This window comes from Opisthorchis viverrini, assembly GCF_000715545.1.
Source record: "Opisthorchis viverrini unplaced genomic scaffold opera_v5_35, whole genome shotgun sequence".
NCBI lineage: Eukaryota > Metazoa > Platyhelminthes > Trematoda > Opisthorchiida > Opisthorchiidae > Opisthorchis > Opisthorchis viverrini.
The window spans coordinates 2,302,926-2,322,557 of NW_008751691.1; the positions used below are offsets into that span (position 1 = coordinate 2,302,926).

General features: G+C 43.6%; 2 protein-coding genes across 2 annotated transcripts in view; one reads left to right on the top strand and one right to left on the bottom strand.

Annotated features, from left to right (window-relative positions):
• T265_02770 (hypothetical protein) overlaps nucleotides 1-19,632 on the top strand; it is a gene marked incomplete at both ends in the record, with an annotated part of 68,834 nt that overhangs the window by 42,904 nt on the left and 6,298 nt on the right. The gene's annotated exons all lie outside the window — the stretch shown is intronic.
• Nucleotides 16,285-19,632, bottom strand: part of T265_02769 (hypothetical protein) — a gene marked incomplete at both ends in the record, with an annotated part of 41,659 nt that continues 38,311 nt past the window's right edge. Inside the window, 2 exons of the mRNA XM_009167084.1 lie at nucleotides 16,285-16,811; nucleotides 19,214-19,265. Of these exons, the coding sequence (XP_009165348.1) occupies nucleotides 16,740-16,811; nucleotides 19,214-19,265 (124 nt within the window). The remainder of the gene's footprint in view (nucleotides 16,812-19,213; nucleotides 19,266-19,632) is intronic.

Below are 19,632 nucleotides of genomic sequence, written 5' to 3' on the forward strand. Positions count from 1 at the left end.
TATATATCACAGAATGTGGGGCCACCCATCTCGCAAAATTCCTCTGAATTTCGTGGGATGCACACTGCTGATGCTTTCAAACAGAGAGGAAACAACTGTACAGTGCTTTTTGACTTTCAGCATAGATTGACTTCACTGGCAGGATGAACTCTCAATTAAAAAGTATTGCCACGTTGGAATAGTATCCTACGTCTGCTAGACATGTGCTGGCTTTCTAACACAACATGCCATGTACAGACGAAGTCCAGTCGGTAACCAAATGAATGGAAATTATTCAACTGTACAACGACAGCTCGTACACTGAGTTTGCAGGCACCGGATATAGAGACTATGAAACTGAGAGTGTCCCGGGGTTCGTTTGCATAAAATTACAGAAAAACTCCCAATCAACTGCAGGAAGTTTGGAACTCATTGAGAATAGTCATTGTTTCAGAGAGGTTTGCTAAAATAAATCCACCGTTTGTTCACCAAGCCTCTTTGATAGGCCCTGCACTAGGTGTCTGATTGGATAACGTCACAGGCGATCGATCGGTCTCACGCTAGGGCCACCTCTGTCTAAAAGATTACCATTCAACTTGTACATGTCGAAGCAGGCAAAAATTAAATTCGATATGAATTCGGGGAAGGCCCCTACCCGAAGAACCTTGAGAAGAATAAAATATTGACTGGCCTTTGATGAGGTCTCATCACACTCCTAAGTGATGAGAATCGCTGGAATTTTCGGTGAAGTCCGTAGCCGTGTTCACAGCTCGCCGGATTGAGTACCACAATTGGCAAAGCGTTGTCAGGCGAAATTTGTTCCCTGTGTACTTTGCTAACCCCACAAACTGGTTATTGCGGCAATCAATTAAGGTCAGCTGTACTGGCACTCATGACGGAAGCTCAGGTCCAATTTATCAGAAAGTGTGACCTCAACTTCTGTGGCCAGATTGTAGTTCCCAGCGAGCCAACCTAGAGAGTTGCTTGCCCTGGACCGGAATGTCTGGATGGCTAGTGTGGAGTAATCCATCCATCTTCAGTATCCGTTAATCTTTCGCAAAAGTACTCAATCGATAACTGGCAATCAGTCATTTCTTTCCGGCAATCACGCCTAGATGGTCACTGCGCTAAACATCACGCCTTTTAACTTGGCATCATTCACTTAGTTTTGACTGTTTTCATTTGTTGTCCTACTATCGCACAGGTTTACACCAAGTGCCCCATAAACACACAGTAAGTCATAAATCATGCACGGCCCGGTGCCGCCAGGTGTAAGATGAGCCATTTCGAAGTTGGCTGGATGGAGTGAACACTGGCCTGCCGGCCGATACGCACGTCATTTGGGCCCACACCTGATTTAGCGTGAAGAACGATCTTGTTACGGGATGCGAAGCCGATGGATTGCCAGGCGGGTTGAGGCTGAAAGCTGTGGCGATTCACCTCATCTATTCACCAAGGACAGAAGAATTAGCGTGGACTGTGGTTGGTCGTACTAAGCAAGATGCGTTTGGTACAGCCTGCTTACCACAGAGTTGGGTAGATCACTCCCCATGTGGAAACCATAAGCAATAGAGAGTACTTAGTTCCATGTTTATGACTTAGGCCCAGTACGTGTCTCTTAAATTGTATCATAAGTGGGACCAACTGATTAAACTAACTATGAACTGTTTGGCCTTTCAGTAAACATCACACAAGAAACCGACAGTTCGTGAGGTCGAAAATAAGAGGCAGCAGAATACTGGTGATGAACCGCTTCAAATGTGGTGCGGTGATTAATGTGGACATCTTTTGGTGGGAGAAGAAGCTGTTGCAGCCCAGTGACAAAGGACTCAACAATGTATGGAAGAACTATGGAATAAATCGCAACTATAGGGACCAATGTAGTCGGAACGGGAATAGTTTTTCTGCGCGCCTAAAGTAAAGACAGGCGATGACAGCATAGATAGGGGTCTCATAGATATAAACACATATTTTTGCTTGTCACTACTTGAGCTTCTTGTTCTGGAGAGAAACAGTAGCACTCAGCACACTACCAACAGATCATCCATCCTTTTTTCCCAGTGATCTCTCCACCAAAAAATCTACAGTAAAAACTTCCCGCGGTTTGTTTTTACGAAATGTTGTTGACAGTTGAATACAGTGCAATATCTAAGGTCCAACCGAGTTTCAGGGAGGGGGAAGGGTAAACCAAAGTTGTTGGTAGTCCCCTAATCGATTTTTCAGCGCGCTTTCATCCTATAGACTAGGTCAAAATATATCTAGCCATAAAGAGCCGTAGAATATCACCTGTGGGTAGCGCTCACTAAAGACTGGAAAGCACTTAGCGTGAGAGTGGATGTATTCCGTCCGGAATCAAACAGATCAGTGCATATCTAGGACAGCTTGTTTAAGAACCACTGTAACTCTTATGAGCATCAATGGGAAGCTAATATCCACGCACGCTCTCATGTGACTAGTCCTTCCACTGTCTTGAGGCATTTATTTAGGTGAGTACACATCGGAATCAGGAAGTGATGGGCCTGAGTTTCACCATTGAGATGTGATCATCAAATGTGAGTCTACTACGGATAGTCCACGATCATAGCACACTCAGCGCATCCGACAGACGGACATGTCTAAGAGTCTGAATGGATACCCCTGAGTCAGGAATAACCATTCAGTAACTGTCGTTTTTTTCAGATGATGTTCTTTCTGTCAAGACCACTAGACAAGATGTTGCCTTAAAAGCCATCAACTTTGCAGACGACTGTGTGACACTTATTGTGGCGGATTCCCTTAAACTTCAAGAATTCATAAGCTTTGCAGTCTACGTACACAGTCGGAGGACGCAAAAATAATAGACCTTCATCCCCCTAGTCAGTGCGAGTTTTCGGCTGTGAAAAAGGGTGTACTTTCCAAAAGTTAGCTTTGCTGTTTCGCCCACCCCACATCATGTATGCAAACTGATTTCACACTGCAAACGTAATCCAGACAATTTTTGTTGGGTGTTTGATCACCCGAAGGACTTACCACCATCGCCGTGTTGTCGTTTTTGTCTCGTTTATTGTCTTCACGGCTTCCTCGCCGTACATTACTTCTCGGTCCCCGTCATTAAATTTCACCTGTCTGGGTTGACTGCTATTCTTTCTTGACGACAGTACTTTGAATCGCTCCACGGGGTTAAACGGACTATGTCGTTCGTAGACGAAACTTTTTCCAGCATTCCATTTGTTCTCCGTATTCCAAAATCGGTTCGAGGAAAGTGTGTGTGGCTTCATTCTACTGAGGTAATCCAAAGGGTTCGACCTGACAGTGCGCGACTGAGCTGTTAGATCAAAAAACCTATCGTAGTCCTGATAGACGGAGGCAGTCTGATGTGGGGAAGATTCCCCAGATAGCTTGAGTGGTGTGTTTGCACGACTCGGGAAGATAACACTGTCCACCCCACACGTTAGGATATCACGACACAAGAAATACAGAATCAATCCCAACATTGAGCACTTAGTCCGGTGAATGAGATCCACAAGTACGTTTGTGGCTAACATCTAAAGCCAGGACATACAATTCGATGGGAATTATATTGTGATGGAAGTGGTCGCAATGTGAAATCCATCGAAGGATAGACTAGTCTACCATGTTCGGTGCTGCATCGTGTGAAGTTCAATGACCACCTTGGTGGGTGGAACATAATGGTATCGGAAAACACGGTGTGTGTGTGTGTGTATGCATGCGTTCGTGTATGCTGGTGCCACACTCAACCTGGACGGCGCACGAGGGAGGAATTCACAGTAGGCTGAATGATGCAACGCGTCATTTGAGCTGACCGGGTTGATGTTGTGCAAAACAAGCATTGACCAATCAGCTGATAGCTGACCGACGCACAGCGTGCACAGACCTACGTAAGCGTGTGCCTACAAACTGTAGTAGGGGTGCGAAGTGTGCTAAGAGCATCAGGTCGGTATTCAAATTTGTGATGGAACGGCAAAGTTGTATGAACGACCGAATGCTTGCATGGGTGTGAGAAAAAGTTTAGTAAAAGCGCGAATAATGGCGCTTGAAATATTTGATTCAAATAACCCATAGACAGGTTCATAGCTGATAAAATTATTTACTTACATGCATGTAAAATCTCATGTATACAGTGTTAAGGTTGAAAGACAACCAAACTATTTGAAAATTGAGTGTATTTCTCGAAAGTAGTCCAATTCGGGTTCAAGTAGAACATAAGGTTAAAGGAAACTCGGGGGTTGTGCCTACCTGATGAGCCCCAAGAAGGGCAAAACCGGTCGTGGGCTATCGAAGAGGAAGAGTTTTCAGCAACATTGTGAGTAGCTTCCTTTATGAAAATGAACTGCGCTATCTCGAATACCGTGTCAACTGAAACACGAGGTGGCCTGTGTGCAGCACATTCAGCTGGAGGACATCATAAACGAGAGATTCAATCAGGTCTCTCGTGAAAACCAAATTGATTTGCAAATGAGTGCATTTCTCGAAATCTTCACCCTCTTGCGTTTCTGAAGATGCTGCTACAGTGCTCGTAAGCATGCCGTCGGCTGCATTCGGTTAGTATCCCTGTCCCGACAAGTAAAGCGACGGTGGAGATGGTTATCGGTAGATAATTGAGATAATTGAAAAAGAGTGACGTTCCTGTCGACGCGCGACATTCTCAAGGCGCAAACTGATAAATCAGAAGGAATAGTGAACTTCAAGGGTGATGCTGATTGGAAACCGGTGTTGAAGGAGTCAGGCTTAAGAATACCGTCGTCAATATCAAACTGAGAATATAAACTCGCGCTTCTGTGAACTCTGCATCCTGCTTGAACTCCGGGAGGCAGATTAGATTGACTTTGGAAACGAACAGTCCGCGAACGAAGAATCCCTCTCGTTCTTGTGAAGCAAAAAGCATGCCTGTCAAACTGAGCATAACTGTGAAGACCCAACCGCATCTCCGGGAGCACCATTGAAGAAGCAGATTTCGTCACCGACATTCAGCTAACTGCATGGTGGTTTGCAGTTCGAAACTGGTAGATTGAGAGGGACTGAGAGTAGCCTCGCAAAAATAATATGACCAACAGTGGTTCATGCGGAATTTCACGTGCTCTGATATCGATCCCAAATACACTGTTTATTAATAAGTGACACTGCCTGGCAATTGGAGATTCAGTAATCCTTTGGTTGGCTAGAAAGCCCAATCTTGTGTCTGCGCTATTACCAAACAAGTGTTGTCCCAGACCAAAATTCAACTCTGTATCCTATACTGTAACCCAGACAATCACGTACTGAAAATATATTGGAATGACCCCGGTATATTTGCCGTCGTTGTTCCCTATACATCAAAGAGCAACTGATATGAAGAAAATTTTGCAAAAATCACGGATGGAAGGAGTTCCTATACTTGAATAGTAGAAACAGAAACGGGTATCAACACAAGTTACCGCCAATAAAACAACATACCTGACGAAAAGTTTTATAATATTTGGATTTCCATCATTTTCCGTGATGTTCTTAGTCACAGGTGAAGAAGCCAGGAAGTTTCTCAAAGCAATAACCGTCCGAAAATCCCTGGTTCGCAGGTTTTCCAGGGGAGCTGATTCTTTCGTTATTTTGTCAAACGCCAGCTAAAGGAAGGATTCTTTTTTGAAGGGATGGGCTGCAAGCACTCCTGGATATAAATGAGAACGGAAACTTATCGGCCTGTAAGTCATGCTTTTATTCGCCGCAAAGCGATCGGAGCAAAAACGAGAAGAAGTCAACCGGAGCACGTGTCTTTGAGACAACCAAGATTTAGGAGAGATCTCTTGTATACGACTAGCTTTCTGGTAGCTCGGACGAATCGGTGTCCAATAGATTTTGTTTATATTGATCGCAATAAAGTGTCCGAAATGGTGGCGCATAAATGACATTGGACAAACTACAAGCTCTTGATGTAAATGGAATAACCTTCTGTCTGACAGAAGCCTGTCTGTCCACGTAAAGGTCTCCGTTGTCCTTGGTTATCAAGGTCGAATCGGATCTCTCAATGAACAAGGCTTAGCCCATTATTATTCCTGTTGACCTTCCGTTAAGATTCCACTCTCCTTGCCCCATCTAAGCAAACCATTTTAGACTTCAGCTAACCGCAGAGTCAGGTCAAGCTCTAACTGTTCCAAAGCGTGACCTGACTGAACAGGTAGGATGTAATGTAACTCGTAAATTGCTGACTGAATTTGTTTGCCGTTATACAGGTAAACACAATGTTGAATGCAGTTACTAACTAGGGGTTGCCTAATTTATGTGGCAGAAAACACGTAATTTATTTAACTGACCGCCTCTGGCATTTGCGATGCACGCGGTGATACAAAGCATGTTTACTTCTGAAGAAATGTACGGAGATATAAGATGATCTTCCTGCAAACTATCACTGGTAGTGCTGTGGTCGAGTAGAGGAGCGCAGCGCCGTAATTTATCTTTGTAGTCGTGGAGATATGGAGGCAAGGCTTCTGCTATACGGATGGACTGAGTGCCTTGTATTTGGAAGAGTCGAACGTGATTACGTAACAGTTCAGGATATTTCCCATGGAGACAAGGGGAGGTCGGGAACTTCATTTGCTTTTCCCTTTGTAAACAGAGCAGCGGATAAGTGGACGTAGCCTAACGATGAACGAGCGAAAGATAAACAGAATAGATGTAAGATGTATGTCCTTCAGGATGTTTCGTTTCTTAAAAGTCCACTCCATCTATCCGATAGAAGAGACATTACAAACTTCACTTCTCATCTCACGCTTTCAATGCTCATCTAGACGGGAAGTGTTTAATTGTGATGAATCCCAAACGGCAAACTCTATTTTTCATTGACCGATTTCTTTTTGTAGCCGCCAGTCAAACATTAAATGAAATAATGATGAGTACAAAGAAAACTTCACTTGCAAAGTCACCAAAACACCCCCAAATGGAATAGCATTTCACTTCTTGAAGAATTAAATTTTTGAATCGATGAGTTTGTCTACGTTTTCAGAGAAACGGCTTGACCAACCCTTTGTTAACTGAAGACAAAATTTCGTAAAGAATGCGCAAAAATAGTTCCATACCAATGGATTGCAAAAGGAGGTATGTACGATATTCGATTCGTGTAGACAGCCACCTTGCCTGGTTTCTTAGGCTGGTGGCAACAATTCAGCTTCTTGCTGCGCTTCTAATCTGTTAGTAAAACGAACCGTGTGTAACCAATTATGTCTGATGACTTCTATTCCAAAACCAGAGATAACTCAGTTGTGAAGACTCGAAAATGCTGACTTTACGGTTTGAAATCAACACTGCCTATACAATTGTACCTGTTTAGCATTAACTTCTTGCTGCGCTTCTAATCTGTCCCGTTAGTAAACCGTGTGTAACCAATTATGTCTGATGACTTCTATTCCAAAACCAGAGATAACTCAGTTGTGAAGACTCGAAAATGCTGACTTTACGGTTTGAAATCAACACTGCCTATACAATTGTACCTGTTTAGCATTAACTCACTCTACATGCCTCCATCGACTTGCACGGCACCAATGCCCAGAAGGGGTGCCACACCGTAACTGTTAGTCATTAGTTTTACCACTCCTCAGAGAAGACCGGAAGTTAGATGGAAAAAACACTGCCGGAGGAGGAAATTGAAGAGCAAAACTTGCACTTACAGACTGTCCCCGCCAAGCTCTGCAGCTGTTTTTTTCTGAGACTTTTGGTTATTACAGTATAGTAGGGCAGCTAGTACATCGTTACGCTAGTTTGACCTTTGATTACTTCTGTAAAAACGCAGACACATTCTATCTACCGTCGTATACCTCATATAAGAGGTGATGTGGCAACGTGCTCATTAATAGTGTATGTTCCATTCCATTGGTCGCAGTAAGAATGTTATATGGTATCATGCATTGCCAGGCCCTCTTGATCGGTGCAAGTCCGTGAAAGTCGGGTAAAAGCGTTGTTCGTAATTTGTTCGCTCACCTGCACATTTAGTAAAATTATCATCAGCTAATACTACTCAGTCACCGTGTACTCAGGACGAGCCAGCCATAGCTAAAAGATTTAGTGTAGTACTCTTCTCTGAAAGGTATATATATATATATATATATATCGTGAGACACGTTCTAACTCAAGTTTTAACTCACGGTTGAGTAATTGAGCTTTTCTACAAATGTTCATACTACATCGTCATGCAATCTATTCCTGTGTGCATACTGCGCACAAATATTTGGAGTTTTAAACAGGGGTCTACACGAGTCATTCTGTAGATTGACTCTTGCTTCTATGCAACAGAGCCACCTTGAGAGACTACAAAAGCTCTTCTTGCCAACTGAGACATGCCTTAAGCTCCTTTAGAAAACAGTTCATCTTTACTTTAAGCTCAAAACGCATGTGCGCGCGATGTCCCACTCTTCGGGAGGACAACTGCAGTCACTATCATGTTCACTGATGACACAGTGACCCCACAACGGATAGATAAATACACCAGATTCCTTCCAGAGAATAGCCTGAGTCAATGAGTATGGTCCACTCACTACTTTACTTCGCTGGCCCCCGAATATAACATAGAACGTTCCCTACAGAGATTCTATCTTCAGTATTGTGAGAATTTCGTGTTAACGGCAGGTACGAGCGATTATTTCTTCATCGGGATTACTTAGTTTCAAGTAATCAGAGAACTACTCCTATCCGATGGAAGTATAATATAAGGATAATACGGGATTTATATTCCACCGCTGTGCTAAAAACGTGGGACAGTGTCTCGAGGAGGTGAGCAGTGCAGTCCACTAATTTTCTCCGCTCCTTTAAAATAGTGTTTCAGCACGGGGAATCTGCTTCCGGCCTAAATGAATGTTAACTTACCCAAGAATTACCACACCTACAGCGTTGGTGATTACGTATAAATATAACAGCCAAGTTTCTTTCGATTTCTTGACTTCTAATTCAATCAAATTTCTCATCGTTTCACCTAAAGTTTTGATCTGGAATTTCACGGTGCAGGCAACGTCTTGGAGTTAATGACCTTCATTCCTATCCCATTCAACCAACCTATAAATTTCTCGGTTTATGATTCAAAACAACGAACGCTGATTGACACCAGACGAAATTCCGAACCACCCTTTTGGGTTTAACGACATCGATCGTTAACGTGTTCCCGTTGACCACTTGAAAGGTAATGATTGCAGTTATGTGGCCATTATACGGCGCCCCATACGCACGAGATTTATGTAGCATGCAGACAACCCGCACTAGCACCACTTACCATTGCAATCTACACCATCACACATTATCCGTCAGCCAGACTGCTTGTTGATGATGTAGGCAGGAGCGTGTGAGAGTTAAGATAGTGATCTGTCGGGGAGTTTTACAAAACACCATTCATTCGCGTAGGCTACTGAACTAGGATGATCTTGCCTAATCCTGCCCCGATGGACGGACTAGTCTACTATAAGCGCAATAAAGTGACTGTTAATCAGCGTGCAAACAAGGCAGCGGAAAACGGGAGGCTGTTCCCATGATGCGTAGAAAGATGTTGTTTCAGACCACGTTTTAGCAGAGGGATACGTTGAAAATTGCGGTTGCGATTTTTACGGAGCTGAAAAACAACATAATCTGCGAATAAAAGCTACTACCACTTTCCATCCTCCATGTGGTTCCTTTTTTTCTCACTGAGTGGGATGATCCACTTATGAGCAAGCTTAATTGCTATCTGAGGGGATTTGATATTCCTGATCTAGCCAGGAACAACAGAAAAGAAGTAACAGACGCCTGGGATAGAACCACAATATAGCTAGGACGCAGGTGCATCGCCATACAACTACGCAAAGCCAATTCACCAGACGCTAAAGACGTTCCCTGGATTGATGGCAAAATGGCCCGACTTAGCGAACAAGACAACAACCTTCCACGCAACCCGAAATACCAGAGTCTGCCACATTGGTAGCTGAATTAACCAAACAACTCGTTGGATCACCCAAGTCACTTGATTGAACTGAAAAGGAGGTGAAACTCCATCGTAAACTCCAAGTGTTCCAAACAAATGGTTGGAGTGATCCTTCGGAGCTTTGAGAAATGTCAGCAGTACATTGATAATCCTACGAGGCTACAAGATATCACTGCACATCGTTTTCATCCCTTAACATGGTGGACAGATGGAGATCAGCACTTGGTCGAGGAAATTCCCAACCCCAGTATAAAAGAGTGCTTGTAATGTGAGGAGGAGGGTTTGATGGATACTACAGGAGAAAGGTAGACGACACTTCGGACAACCAGGCTGAATTCGTCACCCGGTGGTCGGTTTGGTACAGTTCATATCTGTGATACACCTGGGCTACTGCTTGGATAACCAAGCTCTGCCAAAAGGCAGCAGTGGTTGGAGTGCTACTACTAAAAGGAAGAAGGCCTTCGCTGCGGAGTTACTTTTTAGAAAATGCCAACTGAACAGTCACAGGCTATTGGACAGGGAAGCAAAACTCTCATATACATCTTGATCACAAAAACTGAATATCTATCTTCCCTTTAAACGCGTCTTCTTGAACTTTCTTGGATATTCCTTGGCTGTTGCTCAAATCCAAGGGAATGCTACAAAGCGACTCCACAAATTTCGCAAATGATCTCACTTTTCAAGGGACACAAAACGGATTTACGAGAAAACACATTACTCGCATGCCCTTCCCATCAGTAGCACCACCGTTACACTACTGAAGTCGTTTCATTGTGGTGGACAGATCGTAATACATGCTCCTCCCACAACATAAAAGACAGAAACACGGTGTTTGTGTGAATTCTGTCTATAGAAGAACTTATCGGGAAAGACCACATTGACACCTCTCTAACCCTCGGGTAAAACTCTGTAACCTATCAATAGACACACTTCCGTGGCACTTCTAAGAGGTTTTCTCTTCACAACGGACTGATGGGTTTCCTCTAATCTAGTCATACTCCCTTATTGAGTTTAGCTTTGTCCCCCACCCAAAGGCATGCTTTACCGGTGTAACGGTGATACTACTGATGAGAAGGCATGCGATTAGTAGGTTTCGTTCTTGTAAATTCGCTTTGCTTCTTTTGAAAAGGGAGATCTGTTGCGGAATGTGTGGATTTGCTTTGCAGAATTTGCTTAGATTTGAGCAAGGAATGATTGGAGTCAATGAATACCCAGAAGACTTCAAGACGACGCGTTCAGCCGAAGATGGATGTGCAGTTTTTGTGAATAAGATGCAAATGAGAGTTTTGCTTCTCTGTCCAATAGTCTGTAACTCATCAGTTGGCATCTTCTAATAAATACCTCCCCGGCGAAGGCCTTCTTCCTTCCACCGGTAGGCTGTTCATGTTCAGAAAGAAGAATTAGAAATTCAGAGGTGGATTTGAGTCACGAACTTTACGATAAGCAGCTGTTTGAGATGCTACTCAAAGGCTGGGTTTTAACCAACGGTAAATGCAACTGAACAGGAGAGTTTGCGAAGAAAAAATGACGGTCAACAGTCTGCGGATTCTAGATTTTGAGATATTGACAGAAATATTGGATATAGTCCCTCTCCACTTTTTAAATATTTTCTTCCCATAACGGTTAGGTGTCTGGATGATTTTTGACATTGTATGGTCACCAGGTCAGACGGAAACTTAGGTGAAATCTGCACTCTACAAGGTGACGACGCTATGGACCAATAATGATGCGGAGTTAAGAGTTTGAGCCAATCAACTGAACTTTGCATTGAAAGCAAACTCAGACAGCGGTCTGCTGTCTGATTCTGCATTTTAAAGCCATCAGTTACTTCGATTAAACAAGGATCAACCAAACTCATGTGCCGCATAGCCAATCAGATAGGGGACCAGTCAAGAGCAAATACATTTAAACGGTTCACTAAGTATATAAAGAACCGTAAACAGTATTGTTTGCAATCTGATAGGAGGTAATGACCACGTTTTATTAAACTGAGACGGTTCGGAGCTAACCGAGTCCTTTTCCATTGATTTATAAGAACACAGTGGAGCCATAAAATTTGTATAAACCATTTTTTACATTTGGAGAAAGTAAACTTTCTTTTGAATTTGAATTTTTGAATTCTGGATTTGTGTTCTTCTGGGAAGCATTATTACCATGGGAATTGCGCGGGGTCTAACAAATAGGTTACAGTTTATTCAGTGTTACCACTATTCTTGAGTGAAACTGCAAGCATAGTTCTCCTGACATTGCACAACACTACTTATGAGATTGCTGAAAAATCTTCTACTGTCCGCCAACGGTTTTGTCTTTATTGAGGCTCAACCAGTAGGCGTAGTCTGAGTTTTTGTCATCTCTATCTTCCGCTCGAGCTCGAAATACACTCACAGGCAAATTGATTTAGCGAATTTACTGACCGTAGCACGAACCCAACCTCTGCGTCTCGACTTCCCCTGTCTAGACTTGGGCAACCCGGAAATAGTTCAGCCCTCGTGCTTCTGTCTGGTGGCATGAGAGTTAGAAACCGAAAGGGTACCACAGCTGAACCATCAATCACAGCTTGATCTCTCTCAAACGAGAAGTTCCTTTGAGCCGACTGTTTAGGTGCGTGACGTTAAGTGCTGGGTCAATATTGGCATCCATAAGCTTCATGGTCAAAGTAGCTATTCGCAGTATACACTGCATTTTGACTGATGTTTTCTACGTGTGGTATGAATTGCCGAGTAGGATGAGTTTGGCTCTCTTGTCAAGTTAGCTGCCGTCCTCCAAAAAAAACTTATCCCAAACTGTCCTTAAGGAATCTTGCATACTGTGTCTATTCGTTTAGTTGCAAACATATGATGTGCCTCGTGTTCTGGCGCTTATGATGCCTTTATGGACGAGTTTGTCGTATTTTGAACAGAGGCAACTGTAGCTTTGTTGAGGTTGAGCTGGGATGTCGTGTGTAGGGCAGTCAGAATAGTGTGTCGAAAATATGTATCGCAAACTTAAAATCCCCCAGGGGACAGTGATGAGCATGATAATTCTTTGTTGTCATATTGCTATGAGCGTGAGTGTAGAACTCGTAAGTGTTCCCGGCATTTGGGATGAGTACCTACAAAATATCTTTTGATGGGTGTTAACCAACAGAGAATTTGGCCACTTTCACAAAGGTTGGTGGCTAAGGGCTGCCACTCCATCACTTGGATGGAGAAGCTTACATATGAATATGTATCTAGGCAGAGTTTCTCAGTGCTAACACACAATGAATATGATATTAGGTTTCTGAGCACGTAAAAATATCAGTCAAAAGTCGCTGCATATATCCTTGTAAGAAACCATTAGTCTAAAGAAGCTCCATCGGTCTCTACTCCTCTGGAACCTGGACACAAATCAGCCCCAGGCATAATCCACATCAGACAGCAGCACTTCTTACAAGTTGGGTTCTGAAGGGCGACAAATTCAGAAGTAAATACCCCCAAAAGACGTTCCTGCAGTTGTCGTTCTAACGTGCCTACAACCCACGTCCTAATGGACACTTAAGGCGATCACATGGCGCCTACGTCGTGGTCCCCTCGAGACTTCAGAAGCGGACTGTCTTCTTTGTCGAAGATTTTAAGTGTCCAGGCCACCGCCCACAAACATTCTCAAGAACTAGCTGCGTTGTGCACCAGCGTTGTCTCCGGGTCGACAAGTGTGGTCGGAGCCATGTTCTTCCCCCACTCGAAATGACGCCTGATTAGGTTGATGTGTGAACAGTCACTCGTGGGATAAAAAGACCGTTGCAGACAACACACCAATCGCTCGACCGCTTCGGTCAAATGTTTTTATTAGGTGTGCGGCTGTTCACTCAAAATAACTCTCGCGCATCGCGATAAGAATGTTTGCTACAGAAATTAGGTGCACCTTGTTAGGACTGGAATAACTAAATTTACAAACCGTTTTCGCACACAGATTTGCAGATCATAAAGAAAGAGAGAGCAAGTTTCGAGAAATGCACTCATATCATAAACGAAAGATTCAGTTGAGTCTCTCTTGAAAACCAAATTTATTTGAAAATGAGTGTATTTCTCGAAAACAGTCCAATTTAGGTTCAAGTAGAACATGAGGTTGACGGAAACTCGGGGACTGAGCCTACCTGATGAGCCCCCGAGAAGGGTGAAACCGGTCGTGGGCTGTCGAAGAGTTTTCAGCAACCTTGTGAGTAGTTTCCTTTATGAAAAGACAACAAACTTGTTCCTCATCGACATCAACAGATCTTAATATATCAAGTCCACAATTACCTTACAACAAGATAATCAGGGTAAAGCTGGATGAAATGTTCTCTTCACCCAGTACTACTTTGGTGTGTCACAAGCGTGCTCTAGTAAAAATTCTTCATCGGATAACACTAAAACGAAATTCAGTAAGCGTACGTCTGAGCACGCTAACTAAGGTTTTGATATTGTGTTTTGGACTTAAACACTGGGGAGGCGATTTTTCTTCATGCTTCAATATCCCGTTCCTCACATTCAACTGTGACTTATCTTGGTCGAAAATTGGTTAATTCCGGATTTTGCATGCTGTGCCAAATGTTTTTAGTTTATTATTACATGAATGTGGTTTCCCACAGATCACTGATTCCCGAACCATGTTGCCCTGCGCATCTATTCACATTCCTCGTGTCTATGTATGATTCCGAAAAATCAAGCTGATTTGATCGTGCCGAAGAGATGTGCACATCTTCGAGGGGAGATCATCTTCTATTGTTCGTTGTCGCGCTAAGTCTAACCACTTCTGCACCTTAATAAGGCCAATACGGAGAAGCGACATGTGTCATTGAAAACCAAGGCATTTAAGGAGAAGCGACATGTGTCATTGAAAACCAAAGCATTTGTCATTTGACATCAAGCCGTCACTCGCCATTCAGTCCAAGTTCACTGTCAAACCATCGTTCTGATCGGATTTACAGTGTGTCCGAACGAACAGCAGTCAACCAGGCAAAACCAGTATAAGGCTGTCGCACAGTTCAACCCAGTCTCTACTTAACTTTCATGCATTGAGCCTGAAGGGGATTACAAGGGCAAATCACTAGCAAGAAGCAAACAAGCCATGTCAGACAGTGAAATTCTTCTCTAACCAATCTCGCTGGCACTTGAACTGCAAAGTGGACAGTTGGAGTTTACCACGCACTCCCAAATTAAGATGGTGTTAGCATGAGACTAAAATGGAACTCTATTAAATTCCTAGTCTGACCTATTTTATCACTCTTATAAATGGTACTGCAGTGAAGAATGCTAGTTTGATATCCTGACTATCGGTACAACTGAAGCGCAGGTAGGCCTTTATGAGACGCACTCGACGAGAGCTTACCAAAGACAGATTTTAATGAATTACTTGTTAACAGTACGTCGAGTCGCGAACGAGTTCCAAGTCCTCACGGATACTATTGCCACACGATATCACACCTCTGGTGAACAGAACCTTTCGTCAGATACACTCATTTGCAAATCAAATTGGTTTTCACGGGAGGCTCAAGTAAATCTCTCGTTTATGTTGTTCTTCAACTGAATGTGCTGCACACAGGCCACCTCATGATTCAGTTGGCACGATATTCGAGATATCGCAGCATATTTCCATAAAGGAAACTACTCACAAGATTGCTGAAAACTCGGGGTTTGCGCCTACCTGATGAGTCCCAAAAAGGGCGAAACCGGTCATGGGATGTTTTCAGCAGCGTTGAGTAGTTTCCTTTATTGGGACCTTTTGTCAGTTGATTCCGAATGTGTCACAGACAACAGTTATCTCAAGACGGCATTTCCTGCCATCCACGATTCAGTGTGCTATTATCCGGTGGTCACCATTAGGAAGTTACTGCATGGTGTGCTTACCCGAAATTCGATATACTAACTTCCTCAACAAAAGAATGACGCTAATAAGCTTTTGTTGTTCTGCGACCTATTCGGAAAGAAGACAGAGCGCTGGTTGGAATCGTTTGCTCACGAAAGCACAAATTTAAGGTTGGAGAGAACACTCCGTAGAATCTATTGGATGACCACTTGGAAACATGCAGTTGTCGTCAACCTGGGGAACAAGTGCGACCTACTTGGAAAGGGACAGATTACCTCAGAAAGTGCTATGTCCAAAACTTTGTGCCTCGTGTGGACCACACGCTTTTCTGAAAAAGTCACTATCGACTACATGGTTACATAATTTTATGGAGGTGCTTTAGGACTCGCGGAATATGTACTCACATCGTTCAGCTGTAGCACCCTTCCGGTGCCTAACTGACATGCCACCCGAAGATTGCACGAGGGCTGGGATACTGCCAGGTTGCCCAAGCCTAGACAGGGGAAGTCGAGAGACAGAGGTCGGGTTCGAACCCGGACGCTCGTAAGTAACCTGTTCATTCCAACCCAGCGATATTAAAGCACAAAATTAAACGGACGGCATCTCAGTATAATTCGGATGAAACTGGAATGATAGACTGTGGTGCGATACATAAAAAAATTGGCAGATAATAGAAACAACCTTCGGGTAGTTTTCAAAGGAAAATTTGATTGATGCAGGAAAACAGGGAGCTGGCCAGAGCCAGGCTCGAAAAAGTAGTTATTCGGTTTAGCAGACCGAAAAATGACAGCAAATAACAACTGAGGTGATGGTGTGTGTGTGTGTGGTCAGGTTATTATCGATCGTGAGGAAAATTGCGATGTCCTTGTACTGAACTGGTAAACATGTGGACAGAAGAGAAGAGGTCTAGAAGGAATATCAGTTAAATAAGAGAAAAAACAATTGCTTGGGAAAGGTGCTACGTGAGCACCCGTAAATATGCAGTGGGTATCACAACGCAATTTCATGTATCACAAGCGAGATTCCGGAAATGCTGAAGACCATATCGCTAAGCTTGCGATGGCGTCCCCTCTTCCTCCAACTTGGCCAGAAAGGTAGGGACTCGGTAGGCGGCGTCCGTCTGGAGAAAAATGCGAGTAGAGTTAAGTTAGTGTATGAAGACAGATGAGATGCCGAGTAGTTTGTTCCGGTAAATAATAATAATCGTTCAGCTGTAGCGCCCTTTCGGTGTCTAGCTGCCATGCCACCCGAAGGAAGCACGAGGTCTGGGATACTGTCAAGTTGCCCAAGCCTAGACAGGGGAAGTCGAAAGACAGAGGTCGGGTTCGAACCATGGACCTTCCGATCAGTAAATTCGCGCTCTAACCACTTGAGCCATCTCACCCATTTGTTTCGGTAATAGAACAGAAGAAACTTGTGACTTGATTGATCAGAGCACTTGTTCAGCGAGTGCGCCAAGAACAGCCACAAAAGCTGGTGGCTTTAATCGGATTCCGGAGGAATTTGGCCTCCTCCACCACCCGAAACGAGACAGTTACACATACTACTGAGAAAAGTACGAGGAAAAGGAATACTCAATCAACTCAGTGTTTATCTCCCTGTTTCCAGAGGTGAACTCTTTGGCATGACAGAGTACTGCAACTTTGACCTTAATAGAACCGTACCAATTCAGCCATTTCTCAGCTGGGTTTGACAAACATACAAAGATCGGTTTTCGAGTAGTTTCCCAAGACGTAATCATATAGTTCAAGTGATACAGTAATGTTATTGTCCACCGAAGAATGTCCGATAAGGAGACCGGACAGCAAAGTTGATATCTGTTGACTCGCGGTAGGACTCTCTGCTCTTGTCAAATTGTACGCTCACGCCACCTGCTATGAATGCTTGTCACGGACATAAACCTCTATCCACTCAACAACGGTGAGCGAACCGCTGAAGTGGTCGAGGCCTCTTAAATGGTGTTTGTGGCTCTGACTACAACGCCGTTATGTTGACCTAAACCATCTTCTAATATTTTTTACGATATGATATGATATGAACACTCACTCAGATTCAAAGAATGGTCGAGATGGATGCTTTATCATCAGCATCATTGATAGCAACATCTGTGCTTCGCTAGGTGTTGATAGAGCTATGTGAATTCGAAAGTTATTAAAATCCCGCCGATGTGTGATGAGTTTACTGTACATAGGTCCGGTAGCCCAACACATTTTATAACAAATCACAAACCGCCCATAAAGCTCGGTTCACTGGAATATTTGTGAAAAGCGACCTAAGATCAAGGTTGACTGGTTGGTTTACGAATCGAGGGATAGTGGTCGTAAATTCCAAATCAGATTCACGGGCTTAGTGTGGTTGCTTCCTCGAAACGTTTGAGTTACTGCTCCATTGTCAGTAGTTAAACAGATATGCATCAAGTTACCACACAACCTAAGCAGATGTGCGTTCTGCAAAGGTTGTCACTGCGAGTGTGGACGAATGAACTCTGTATGTGAACGTACTGTGCTCCTCATATTAACATTCTCCTAAGTGTATGAGAATGAATAGTAAACTCCCTAAAGGCTTCCCTACCGTAAGCGGTGTTCAAAAAATATTTCCATTCTCTCCGTTGTTCAACTTCTTCATTGATGAAATAATGAGGCGAACAATGGAAGGTCTTCAAAACTCTGGTGTTGAAAGTGTTGTTGGTGATAATCTTGTCGATCTGAAGCGCGTGGATTTCGTTATCCCCTCATCTTTGAAAACAAAGGTGAAGCACAAGCTCTGATGCTCAAACTGACCACCATCGCATCTTTCGGCACTGGCTTTCATGCCCGGTTGTATGGTTATAGCCTGACTTCGCCTGACGCGTCCCCACCCCCTTCACGACTTTGCGAACTTGGCTGCTCGAGAAAGTCAACTGAATGGCAATTTAAGTACGTTAACAGCCAGCTATAGAGTTTCATCTGTCACGTGTAACTTCGTTCCTTCCAAAACCATCTGACGTATTTTGGCACCAGTGACCTGCCAGATCTGTCACGTACGTATTAGAAATTAACGACAAAATTCTTCATCAAAATTCACAAGACGGCAGTAGTGAGTACTGCCATACAGCCATGAGAAAAGAACGCCTTGGCAAAGTAGATGGCATCGCGGTCTAAAGAGCAAATACTCATGTCCAGCAGGAGGCAAATGTGAAAATAAAACGCTATAATAACAAAGCAGCAATGTGTGAGGATAAGTCGCCTTCGTGGAGGTTCGTTCGAAGACAGCATGGTTCACCTGCCTGAGCATTTGTTGGAAGATACTCCTCAGCTCTTCAACCTTCCCATATGGTCTACTTTTGATCCCCATGAAATCAACTACCTCTGTAAGGTTGTAATGATTAGCTGAAGAGAACTGACACCAAAACAGCTGGACTCAAAGGCTTAAAACCGCTTTGTCAGAAACAGTAAGAATCGAAACTGCTCGTCGCAGAGAAAGATGACGGTGATCGAGTGGCCCGGGGCGGACAAACAAACTTTCAAGAAAGAGGTCACCAACCTTAGAAACCAAGTCCACAAGTTCTATCAAGTGCTTGATACCGATGCAGAACCTGTTAAGGGAAGGAAACAGATAGGAACCATTAAGGCGACAGGAAAACAAGGCAAGAATCTTTTCGACCGAATGAAACAAATTAATACGGAGGCGAATTTCACCAGCTAAGGCATATTACTTCCATATCAAATCTGAAATTAAAGTCCGGTCGTTCTGTCACATGCGCAAAGATTATTGACCTGAAGTGTACGGGTAAGACTATGAAACGATGGATCAGCCAAAGACTGTAAAAATATGAGAAAGAAAAGTCACCTAGGAGGGATTAGAAAATGTATGAATATGACAGAGAGTGGTCTAGTAACACGTCAAACCACACGCCAAATAACTGCGGAACTTTGCATCTCCCAAGATCATGCAACGTAACG